Raw genomic sequence first — 12,532 nt, 5'->3', positions numbered from 1 at the left:
GAAGGAAAGAAGAGATAGAGAGATGGAAGAGAGAGTCAGAAGGAAGGAATGGAGAGAGATAGAGATGGAAGAGAGAGTCAGAAGGAAGGAAAGGAGAGAGATAGAGATGGAAGAGAGAGTCAGAAGGAAGGAATGGAGAGAGATAGAGATGGAAGAGAGAGTCAGAAGGAAGGAAAGGAGAGATAGAGAGATGGAAGAGAGAGTCAGAAGGAAGGAAAGAAGAGATAGAGAGATGGAAGAGAGAGTCAGAAGGAAGGAATGGAGAGAGATAGAGATGGAAGAGAGAGTCAGAAGGAAGGAAAGAAGAGATAGAGAGATGGAAAAGAGAGTCAGAAGGAAGGAATGGAGAGAGATAGAGATGGAAGAGAGAGTCAGAAGGAAGGAAAGGAGAGATAGAGAGATGGAAGAGAGAGTCAGAAGGAAGGAAAGAAGAGATAGAGAGATGGAAGAGAGAGTCAGAAGGAAGGAAAGGAGAGAGATAGAGATGGAAGAGAGAGTCAGAAGGAAGGAAAGAAGAGATAGAGAGATGGAAAAGAGAGTCAGAAGGAAGGAATGGAGAGAGATAGAGATGGAAGAGAGAGTCAGAAGGAAGGAAAGGAGAGATAGAGAGATGGAAGAGAGAGTCAGAAGGAAGGAAAGAAGAGATAGAGAGATGGAAGAGAGAGAAGGAAGAAAGGAAAGGAGAGAGATAGAGATGGAAGAGAGAGTCAGAAGGAAGGAAAGAAGAGATAGAGAGATGGAAAAGAGAGTCAGAAGGAAGGAATGGAGAGAGATAGAGATGGAAGAGAGAGTCAGAAGGAAGGAATGGAGAGAGATAGAGATGGAAGAGAGAGTCAGAAGGAAGGAAAGGAGAGATAGAGAGATGGAAGAGAGAGTCAGAAGGAAGGAAAGAAGAGATAGAGAGATGGAAGAGAGAGTCAGAAGGAAGGAAAGGAGAGATAGAGAGATGGAAGAGAGAGTCAGAAGGAAGGAAAGGAGAGAGATAGAGATGGAAGAGAGAGTCAGAAGGAAGGAAAGAAGAGATAGAGAGATGGAAGAGAGAGTCAGAAGGAAGGAATGGAGAGAGATAGAGATGGAAGAGAGAGTCAGAAGGAAGGAAAGAAGAGATAGAGAGATGGAAGAGAGAGTCAGAAGGAAGGAATGGAGAGAGATAGAGATGGAAGAGAGAGTCAGAAGGAAGGAAAGGAGAGATAGAGAGATGGAAGAGAGAGTCAGAAGGAAGGAAAGAAGAGATAGAGAGATGGAAGAGAGAGTCAGAAGGAAGGAAAGAAGAGATAGAGAGATGGAAGAGAGAGTCAGAAGGAAGGAAAGAAGAGATAGAGAGATGGAAAAGAGAGTCAGAAGGAAGGAAAGGAGAGATAGAGAGATGGAAGAGAGAGTCAGAAGGAAGGAAAGGAGAGAGATAGAGATGGAAGAGAGAGTCAGAAGGAAGGAAAGGAGAGATAGAGATGGAAGAGAGAGTCAGAAGGAAGGAAAGAAGAGATAGAGAGATGGAAAAGAGAGTCAGAAGGAAGGAATGGAGAGAGATAGAGATGGAAGAGAGAGTCAGAAGGAAGGAAAGGAGAGATAGAGAGATGGAAGAGAGAGTCAGAAGGAAGGAAAGAAGAGATAGAGAGATGGAAGAGAGAGTCAGAAGGAAGGAAAGGAGAGAGATAGAGATGGAAGAGAGAGTCAGAAGGAAGGAAAGAAGAGATAGAGAGATGGAAGAGAGAGTCAGAAGGAAGGAATGGAGAGAGATAGAGATGGAAGAGAGAGTCAGAAGGAAGGAAAGGAGAGATAGAGAGATGGAAGAGAGAGTCAGAAGGAAGGAATGGAGAGAGATAGAGATGGAAGAGAGAGTCAGAAGGAAGGAAAGGAGAGATAGAGAGATGGAAGAGAGAGTCAGAAGGAAGGAATGGAGAGAGATAGAGATGGAAGAGAGAGTCAGAAGGAAGGAAAGAAGAGATAGAGAGATGGAAAAGAGAGTCAGAAGGAAGGAATGGAGAGAGATAGAGATGGAAGAGAGAGTCAGAAGGAAGGAAAGGAGATAGAGATGGAAAAGAGAGTCAGAAGGAAGGAATGGAGAGAGATAGAGATGGAAGAGAGAGTCAGAAGGAAGGAAAGAAGAGATAGAGAGATGGAAGAGAGAGTCAGAAGGAAGGAATGGAGAGAGATAGAGATGGAAGAGAGAGTCAGAAGGAAGGAAAGAAGAGATAGAGAGATGGAAGAGAGAGTCAGAAGGAAGGAATGGAGAGAGATAGAGATGGAAGAGAGAGTCAGAAGGAAGGAAAGGAGAGATAGAGAGATGGAAGAGAGAGTCAGAAGGAAGGAAAGAAGAGATAGAGAGATGGAAGAGAGAGTCAGAAGGAAGGAAAGAAGAGATAGAGAGATGGAAGAGAGAGTCAGAAGGAAGGAAAGAAGAGATAGAGAGATGGAAAAGAGAGTCAGAAGGAAGGAAAGGAGAGATAGAGAGATGGAAGAGAGAGTCAGAAGGAAGGAAAGGAGAGAGATAGAGATGGAAGAGAGAGTCAGAAGGAAGGAAAGAAGAGATAGAGAGATGGAAAAGAGAGTCAGAAGGAAGGAAAGGAGAGATAGAGAGATGGAAGAGAGAGTCAGAAGGAAGGAAAGGAGAGAGATAGAGATGGAAAAGAGAGTCAGAAGGAAGGAAAGGAGAGATAGAGAGATGGAAGAGAGAGTCAGAAGGAAGGAAAGAAGAGATAGAGAGATGGAAGAGAGAGTCAGAAGGAAGGAAAGAAGAGATAGAGAGATGGAAGAGAGAGTCAGAAGGAAGGAAAGAAGAGATAGAGAGATGGAAGAGAGAGTCGGAAGGAAAGGAGAGAGATAGAGATGGAAAAGAGAGTCAGAAGGAAGGAAAGGAGAGAGATAGAGATGGAAGAGAGAGAAGGAAGGAAGGAAGGAAAGAAGAGATAGAGAGATGGAAGAGAGAGTCAGAAGGAAGGAAAGGAGAGAGATAGAGATGGAAGAGAGAGTCAGAAGGAAGGAAAGGAGAGATAGAGAGATGGAAGAGAGAGTCAGAAGGAAGGAAAGGAGAGATAGAGAGATGGAAGAGAGAGTCAGAAGGAAGGAAAGGAGAGATAGAGAGATGGAAGAGAGAGTCAGAAGGAAGGAAAGGAGAGATAGAGAGATGGAAGAGAGAGTCAGAAGGAAGGAAAGGAGAGAGATAGAGATGGAAGAGAGAGTCAGAAGGAAGGAAAGAAGAGATAGAGAGATGGAAGAGAGAGTCAGAAGGAAGGAATGGAGAGAGATAGAGATGGAAGAGAGAGTCAGAAGGAAGGAAAGAAGAGATAGAGAGATGGAAAAGAGAGTCAGAAGGAAGGAATGGAGAGAGATAGAGATGGAAGAGAGAGTCAGAAGGAAGGAATGGAGAGAGATAGAGATGGAAGAGAGAGTCAGAAGGAAGGAATGGAGAGAGATAGAGATGGAAGAGAGAGTCAGAAGGAAGGAATGGAGAGAGATAGAGATGGAAGAGAGAGTCAGAAGGAAGGAAAGGAGAGAGATAGAGATGGAAGAGAGAGTCAGAAGGAAGGAAAGGAGAGATAGAGAGATGGAAGAGAGAGTCAGAAGGAAGGAATGGAGAGAGATAGAGATGGAAGAGAGAGTCAGAAGGAAGGAAAGGAGAGATAGAGAGATGGAAGAGAGAGTCAGAAGGAAGGAATGGAGAGAGATAGAGATGGAAGAGAGAGTCAGAAGGAAGGAAAGGAGAGATAGAGAGATGGAAGAGAGAGTCAGAAGGAAGGAATGGAGAGAGATAGAGATGGAAGAGAGAGTCAGAAGGAAGGAAAGAAGAGATAGAGAGATGGAAAAGAGAGTCAGAAGGAAGGAATGGAGAGAGATAGAGATGGAAGAGAGAGTCAGAAGGAAGGAATGGAGAGAGATAGAGATGGAAGAGAGAGTCAGAAGGAAGGAATGGAGAGAGATAGAGATGGAAGAGAGAGTCAGAAGGAAGGAATGGAGAGAGATAGAGATGGAAGAGAGAGTCAGAAGGAAGGAAAGGAGAGATAGAGAGATGGAAGAGAGAGTCAGAAGGAAGGAAAGGAGAGATAGAGAGATGGAAGAGAGAGTCAGAAGGAAGGAAAGGAGAGATAGAGAGATGGAAGAGAGAGTCAGAAGGAAGGAAAGGAGAGAGATAGAGATGGAAGAGAGAGTCAGAAGGAAGGAAAGGAGAGATAGAGAGATGGAAGAGAGAGTCAGAAGGAAGGAATGGAGAGAGATAGAGATGGAAGAGAGAGTCAGAAGGAAGGAAAGAAGAGATAGAGAGATGGAAAAGAGAGTCAGAAGGAAGGAATGGAGAGAGATAGAGATGGAAGAGAGAGTCAGAAGGAAGGAATGGAGAGAGATAGAGATGGAAGAGAGAGTCAGAAGGAAGGAATGGAGAGAGATAGAGATGGAAGAGAGAGTCAGAAGGAAGGAATGGAGAGAGATAGAGATGGAAGAGAGAGTCAGAAGGAAGGAAAGGAGAGATAGAGAGATGGAAGAGAGAGTCAGAAGGAAGGAAAGGAGAGAGATAGAGATGGAAGAGAGAGTCAGAAGGAAGGAAAGGAGAGATAGAGAGATGGAAGAGAGAGTCAGAAGGAAGGAATGGAGAGAGATAGAGATGGAAGAGAGAGTCAGAAGGAAGGAAAGGAGAGATAGAGAGATGGAAGAGAGAGTCAGAAGGAAGGAATGGAGAGAGATAGAGATGGAAGAGAGAGTCAGAAGGAAGGAAAGGAGAGATAGAGAGATGGAAGAGAGAGTCAGAAGGAAGGAATGGAGAGAGATAGAGATGGAAGAGAGAGTCAGAAGGAAGGAAAGAAGAGATAGAGAGATGGAAGAGAGAGTCAGAAGGAAGGAAAGGAGAGATAGAGAGATGGAAGAGAGAGTCAGAAGGAAGGAATGGAGAGAGATAGAGATGGAAGAGAGAGTCAGAAGGAAGGAAAGAAGAGATAGAGAGATGGAAGAGAGAGTCAGAAGGAAGGAAAGGAGAGATAGAGAGATGGAAGAGAGAGTCAGAAGGAAGGAATGGAGAGAGATAGAGATGGAAGAGAGAGTCAGAAGGAAGGAAAGGAGAGATAGAGAGATGGAAGAGAGAGTCAGAAGGAAGGAATGGAGAGAGATAGAGATGGAAGAGAGAGTCAGAAGGAAGGAAAGGAGAGATAGAGAGATGGAAGAGAGAGTCAGAAGGAAGGAAAGGAGAGATAGAGAGATGGAAGAGAGAGTCAGAAGGAAGGAAAGAAGAGATAGAGAGATGGAAGAGAGAGTCAGAAGGAAGGAAAGGAGAGAGATAGAGATGGAAGAGAGAGTCAGAAGGAAGGAAAGGAGAGATAGAGAGATGGAAGAGAGAGTCAGAAGGAAGGAAAGGAGAGATAGAGAGATGGAAGAGAGAGTCAGAAGGAAGGAAAGGAGAGAGATAGAGATGGAAGAGAGAGTCAGAAGGAAGGAAAGGAGAGATAGAGAGATGGAAGAGAGAGTCAGAAGGAAGGAATGGAGAGAGATAGAGATGGAAGAGAGAGTCAGAAGGAAGGAAAGGAGAGATAGAGAGATGGAAGAGAGAGTCAGAAGGAAGGAATGGAGAGAGATAGAGATGGAAGAGAGAGTCAGAAGGAAGGAAAGGAGAGATAGAGAGATGGAAGAGAGAGTCAGAAGGAAGGAAAGAAGAGATAGAGAGATGGAAAAGAGAGTCAGAAGGAAGGAATGGAGAGAGATAGAGATGGAAGAGAGAGTCAGAAGGAAGGAAAGAAGAGATAGAGATGGAAAAGAGAGTCAGAAGGAAGGAATGGAGAGAGATAGAGATGGAAGAGAGAGTCAGAAGGAAGGAAAGGAGATAGAGATGGAAAAGAGAGTCAGAAGGAAGGAAAGAAGAGATAGAGAGATGGAAAAGAGAGTCAGAAGGAAGGAAAGAAGAGATAGAGAGATGGAAGAGAGAGTCAGAAGGAAGGAATGGAGAGAGATAGAGATGGAAGAGAGAGTCAGAAGGAAGGAAAGAAGAGATAGAGAGATGGAAGAGAGAGTCAGAAGGAAGGAAAGAAGAGATAGAGAGATGGAAAAGAGAGTCAGAAGGAAGGAAAGGAGAGATAGAGAGATGGAAGAGAGAGTCAGAAGGAAGGAAAGGAGAGAGATAGAGATGGAAGAGAGAGTCAGAAGGAAGGAAAGAAGAGATAGAGAGATGGAAGAGAGAGTCAGAAGGAAGGAAAGAAGAGATAGAGAGATGGAAGAGAGAGTCAGAAGGAAGGAAAGAAGAGATAGAGAGATGGAAGAGAGAGTCAGAAGGAAGGAAAGAAGAGATAGAGAGATGGAAGAGAGAGTCAGAAGGAAGGAAAGGAGAGATAGAGAGATGGAAGAGAGAGTCAGAAGGAAGGAAAGGAGAGATAGAGAGATGGAAGAGAGAGTCAGAAGGAAGGAAAGGAGAGAGATAGAGATGGAAGAGAGAGTCAGAAGGAAGGAAAGAAGAGATAGAGAGATGGAAAAGAGAGTCAGAAGGAAGGAAAGGAGAGATAGAGAGATGGAAGAGAGAGTCAGAAGGAAGGAAAGAAGAGATAGAGAGATGGAAGAGAGAGTCAGAAGGAAGGAAAGGAGAGATAGAGAGATGGAAGAGAGAGTCAGAAGGAAGGAAAGAAGAGATAGAGAGATGGAAGAGAGAGTCAGAAGGAAGGAAAGAAGAGATAGAGAGATGGAAGAGAGAGTCAGAAGGAAGGAAAGAAGAGATAGAGAGATGGAAAAGAGAGTCAGAAGGAAGGAAAGGAGAGATAGAGAGATGGAAGAGAGAGTCAGAAGGAAGGAAAGGAGAGAGATAGAGATGGAAGAGAGAGTCAGAAGGAAGGAAAGGAGAGATAGAGAGATGGAAGAGAGAGTCAGAAGGAAGGAAAGAAGAGATAGAGAGATGGAAGAGAGAGTCAGAAGGAAGGAAAGGAGAGATAGAGAGATGGAAGAGAGAGTCAGAAGGAAGGAAAGAAGAGATAGAGAGATGGAAGAGAGAGTCAGAAGGAAGGAAAGAAGAGATAGAGAGATGGAAGAGAGAGTCAGAAGGAAGGAAAGAAGAGATAGAGAGATGGAAGAGAGAGTCGGAAGGAAGGAAAGGAGAGAGATAGAGATGGAAAAGAGAGTCAGAAGGAAGGAAAGGAGAGAGATAGAGATGGAAGAGAGAGTCAGAAGGAAGGAAAGGAGAGATAGAGAGATGGAAGAGAGAGTCAGAAGGAAGGAAAGGAGAGAGATAGAGATGGAAGAGAGAGTCAGAAGGAAGGAAAGGAGAGATAGAGAGATGGAAGAGAGAGTCAGAAGGAAGGAAAGGAGAGATAGAGAGATGGAAGAGAGAGTCAGAAGGAAGGAAAGGAGAGAGATAGAGATGGAAGAGAGAGTCAGAAGGAAGGAAAGGAGAGATAGAGAGATGGAAGAGAGAGAAGGAAGGAAGGAAAGAAGAGATAGAGAGATGGAAGAGAGAGTCAGAAGGAAGGAAAGAAGAGATAGAGAGATGGAAGAGAGAGTCAGAAGGAAGGAAAGAAGAGATAGAGAGATGGAAGAGAGAGTCAGAAGGAAGGAAAGGAGAGAGATAGAGAGATGGAAGAGAGAGAAGGAAGGAAGGAAGGAAAGAAGAGATAGAGAGATGGAAGAGAGAGTCAGAAGGAAGGAAAGAAGAGATAGAGAGATGGAAGAGAGAGTCAGAAGGAAGGAAAGAAGAGATAGAGAGATGGAAGAGAGAGTCAGAAGGAAGGAAAGAAGAGATAGAGAGATGGAAGAGAGAGTCAGAAGGAAGGAAAGGAGAGAGATAGAGATGGAAGAGAGAGTCAGAAGGAAGGAAAGGAGAGAGATAGAGATGGAAGAGAGAGTCAGAAGGAAGGAATGGAGAGATAGAGAGATGGAAGAGAGAGTCAGAAGGAAGGAAAGGAGAGATAGAGAGATGGAAGAGAGAGTCAGAAGGAAGGAAAGGAGAGATAGAGAGATGGAAGAGAGAGTCAGAAGGAAGGAAAGGAGAGAGATAGAGATGGAAAAGAGAGTCAGAAATCATGTCTGCGCACATGAAGACGCCCAAAATTGGGGACACGCGCGCAATCCGGCCCACGGAGGCATCTCTGCGGGACTGATCCGGCCCAGGCAAGATAAAACCTTGCTGACCCCTGTTATAAGCTGCCTGGTGGTTTTTCTCTGGAAAGTGGAAAACGAAGGTGCCCATAAAAAATACTCCGTTACAGAAGAGTCAGCTGCCTCTTGGCTCGAGTGGAAAGTCAAAGTCCCAGCGGGGGAGAAAACAACCTCCCTCCTCCAAACTTCCTTTGTTTCCACAGCTAAGGAAAATCGCTTGCGCATCTGCGGGGATGTAAATAAGAGGGGGAACCACAGGGAGAGGGGAAAGGTGCAATTTTGCAGTGGCATGACTGTAGCGAAGCTACAACCGTAAAACCAAAAATAATGTTTTATTGTTTTTTAGAAGTATTTTGCTGGAAGCCACCCAGAGCGGCTGGGGCAATCCATTCAGGTGGGCAGCGTTTATAAATGCAGGGAAGCATCGCCTGAGCTCCAGAAACTCACCTGTGGGGGAAATCTGCTGGAAGATATTGTTGACTGGCAAGCCCTCTTTCCGGAGAGACCAGCACTCCACGTTGCTGTTATTTTGGTTGGAGGCGCAAAGCAACATCTGGGGGGTGAGCAGAGAAAAACGGCGTACAGTGGTACCTCAGGTTAAGTACCATATTTTTTGCTCTATAAGACTCACTTTCCCCCTCCTGAAAAGTAAGGGGAAATGTGTGTGCGTCTTATGGAGCGAATGCAGGCTGCGCAGCTATCCCAGAAGCCAGAACAGCAAGAGGGATTGCTGCTTTCACTGCGCAGCGATCCCTCTTGCTGTTCTGGCTTCTAAGATTCAGAATATTTTTTTTCTTGTTTTCCTCCTCCAAAAACTAGGTGCGGCTTATGGTCTGGTGAGCAAAAAATACGGTACTTAATTTGTTCTGAAGGTCCATTCTTAACCTGCAACTGTTCTGAACCTGAAGCACCACTTTAGCTAATGGGGCCTCCTGCTGCCGCCGCACTGCCGGAGCCCGATTTCTGTTCTCATCCTGAAGCAAAGTTCTTAACACGAGGTAAAACTTCTGGGTTAGTGGAGTCTGTAACCTGAAGTGTATGTAACCCGAGGTACCACTGTATAAGGTAAAAATAAAGGGACCCCTGACCATTAGGTCCAGTCGTGCCCGACTCTGGGGTTGCGGCGCTCATCTCGCTTTACTGGCCGATGGAGCCGGCGTACAGCTTCCAGGTCATGTGGCCAGCAGGACTAAGTGGCTTCTGGCGAACCAGAGCAGCGCACGGAAACACCGTTTACCTTCCTGCTGGAGCGGTTCCTATTTATCTACTTGCACTTTGACGTGCTTTCGAACTGCTAGGTGGGCAGGAGCAGGGACCGAGCAACGGGAGCTCACCCCGTCATTGCAGGGATTCGAACCGCCGACCTTCTGATCGGCAAATCCTGGGCTCTGTGGTTTAGCCCACCGCGCCACCCGCGTCCCTTGTACCACTGTAAACCAAACCACAATAGGGCAACAAGTCGGGCCAGCAGGGAGGGAGGGAGGGAGGGAGAGGAGCTGCTTCCTTTGAAACCCGGGAAATTTAAGGGACATCATCAATAAGGGACAGCAGCGGGACACGGCGCTGGGATAAGGGATAACCGTCCCGCCAAACAAGGGACGATTGACAGCTACGGCGAGGGGGGATTCGAACTCGCCACCCGGGAAGGCCTCACCTGCTCGGACATGTCCCGGGTGAGGAACTTCAAGTGGGTGATAGCCGGGTACTTGTCCTTGCGGGCGAGGTCTGTGGTGCATCGCATGAAGAGCGACGGCAGGATTTCGGTGTCTATCTTGCACTTCTCGTTCACCACGCTGACGCAGACCTTGTAGAACTGGACGGGCGAGGCGCTGCTGCCGTCCGAGGTGGCCACCACGATGTTGCCCCCGCCCGTGAAGGCAATGTCGGCCAGCGCCACGCGGCACCGCAGGCGGCAGAGGCTCTCCGTCGAGGTCAGCACCTGCCCGTTGGGCTTCAGCAGAGAGACCGTCACCAGGCCACTGATGGTGACCGCGATCCAGCCTTCCATCGGTTTGCCCCCGAAGAGCGTCAGTGACGGGGAGAACTTGACCCGAGAGAATTTCTCGCCAAAGTTTGACGCTCCTGACTGCGGGATGAAAAAATCGAGAAATCAATAAATACCATTTGATCTTTTTTATTTTAGTTTTTTTATTTTTCTAATTGATGTATTAGGATCGGATATTTAATTGGATGGGACGCAGGTGGCGCTGTGGGTTAAAGCCTCAGCGCCTAGGACTTGCCGATCGAAAGGTCGGCGGTTCGAATCCCTGTGGCGGGGTGCGCTCCCGCTGCTCGGTCCCAGCGCCTGCCAACCTAGCAGTTCGAAAGCACCTCCGGGTGCAAGTAGATAAATAGGGACCGCTTACCAGCGGGAAGGTAAACGGCGTTTCCGTGTGCGGCTCTGGCTCACCAGAGCAGCGATGTCACGCTGGCCACGTGACCCGGAAGTGTCTCCGGACAGCGCTGGCCCCTGGCCTCTTGAGTGAGATGGGCGCACAACCCCAGAGTCTGTCAAGACTGGCCCGTATCGGCAGGGGTACCTTTACCTTTTACCTTTATTTAATTGGATGTTCTTCATTGGAAAGCTAGACCATCAAGAAGGCTGATTGCCAAAGAATGGATGCTTTTGAATTCTGGTGCTGGAGGAGACTCTTGAGAGTCCCATGGACTGCAAGAAGATCAAACCTCTCCATTCTGAAGGAAATCAGCCCTGAGTGCTCACTGGAAGGACAGATCCTGAAGCTGAGGCTCCAAGCCTTTGGCCACCTCATGAGAAGAGAAGACTCCCTGGAAAAGACCCTGATGTTGGGAAAGATGGAGGGCACAAGGAGAAGGGGACGACAGAGGACGAGATGGTGGGACAGTGTTCTCAAAGCTACAAACATGAGTTTGACCAAACTGCGGGAGGCAGTGGAAGACAGGAGTGCCTGGCGTGCTCTGGTCCAGGGGGTCACGGAGAGGCGGACACGACTAAACAACAACATTGGAAAACCAATAAAAACGATTTTAAAAAAAGGGGGGTAGATAAAAATCAAGGGTTGCATTGAGGTTTGATGAGGCCCTCAGCTTCTGAAGCTAATGGGGCCCTTTCTATGTCCAGCTGTCCTTTGTCCACAACAAATGGTCGCTGTTTTTTGTGTTCAGTCTATGCTATAGGGCAAATTATGGACCTGATAGGTATCTCAAGCCATTTGCACATAACAAAATATGTATTTTATCATTGTTGAACTGAAATACAATTAAGAAGTATATTAATAGTGAAATACGTATTAAGCTCTAACTTAAAATGATTTTTTATTCGTAACAAACTTAATAATGCAGACACATTGGCATTCGGCAATAGCAAAAGTTCCTTTAGGAACACAGTTTACAACGACTCACAACCTAGTCTCTAGAAACTTGCTATTGCATGAAATAATAAGAGGTGTAAAAATATGATGCAAACTGCTACTAATAATAAATAGCAGAATGTCGGCACCCTCTATATAGAAAGGAGCAAAGCAGTGATGTTTTAGGGAGCAGGATAGCAGGCGCGGCCCAGGACTCACATCCTTGGAGCCTACACAACACAAAACACGGTTGCTGGATGTAGGTTTTATTTCATTTGTTTTTTATCTTATATTTTGGAAATGTACATCCAGTCTTTTTTCCCTTTAAATTTTTTTCTGGGGGAGCCCAAGAGAGTGTGGCCCTAAGCTAGAGCTTGTTCAGCTTATACATAAATCCGGCACTGGCATAAATAGATAGATAGATGATAGAGATAGATAGATAGATAGATAGATAGATAGATAGATAGATAGACAGACAGAGAGACAAACAGATAGATGATAGAATTTTGGAAATGTACATCCAGGTTTTTTCTCCTTTAAATTTTTTTGGGGGGTCCCCAAGAGAGTGTGGCCCTAAGCTAGAGCTTGTTTAAAGGTAAGGGTAAAGGGACCCCTGACCATCAGGTCCAGTTGTGGCCGACTCTGGGGTTGCGGCACTCATCTCGCTTTATTGGCCGAGGGAGCCGGCGTACAGCTTCCGGGTCATGTGGCCAGCAGGACTAAGCCACTTCCGGAGAATCAGAGCAGCGCACGAAAGTGCCATTTACCTTCCCGCCAGAGCGGTACCTATTTATCTACTTGCACTTTGATGTGCTTTCGAACTGCTAGGTTGGCAGGAGCTGGGACTGAGCAACGGGAGCTCACCCCGTCATTGTGGGGATTCGAACCACCGACCTTCTGATCGGCAAGCCCTAGACGAGGAAACCCTCCCGTCCAACCTCGCTCACCTTCTCCACGTGCAAAGCCAGCTTCACACCGTTGTGCAGCCACGAGAGCGCCACGATGGGGTCGCCTTCGACCACGCTGCCCACGGCGCTCTCCCAGCTGTTGGCCAAGTGCTCAACCATGCTCCAACATTTGATGCGGCCGTCGGCGTCGGCGGACAGTAGCCGGGATCCTGCGGCGGAAGAGAGTCAAAAAAGCTCGGAGCA

The 12,532-nt window shown here is 46.6% G+C and overlaps 1 protein-coding gene across 1 annotated transcript in view; it reads right to left on the bottom strand.

Moving 5' to 3' along the window:
- Positions 1-12,532, bottom strand: part of MED16 (mediator complex subunit 16) — a 29,710-nt gene that overhangs the window by 13,968 nt on the left and 3,210 nt on the right. The window contains exons 4-6 of the mRNA XM_079960540.1: positions 12,329-12,498; positions 9,707-10,138; positions 8,500-8,605 (exon numbers count right to left, since the gene is read on the bottom strand). Of these exons, the coding sequence (XP_079816666.1) occupies positions 8,500-8,605; positions 9,707-10,138; positions 12,329-12,498 (708 nt within the window). The remainder of the gene's footprint in view (positions 1-8,499; positions 8,606-9,706; positions 10,139-12,328; positions 12,499-12,532) is intronic.

The sequence above is a fragment of the Podarcis cretensis genome, assembly GCF_951804945.1.
Source record: "Podarcis cretensis genome assembly, chromosome: 18".
In the NCBI taxonomy this organism is placed as follows: Eukaryota; Metazoa; Chordata; class Lepidosauria; order Squamata; family Lacertidae; genus Podarcis; species Podarcis cretensis.
Note: the sequence above shows the minus strand (reverse complement) of the source record. Positions and strands in the feature narration are given on the sequence as shown.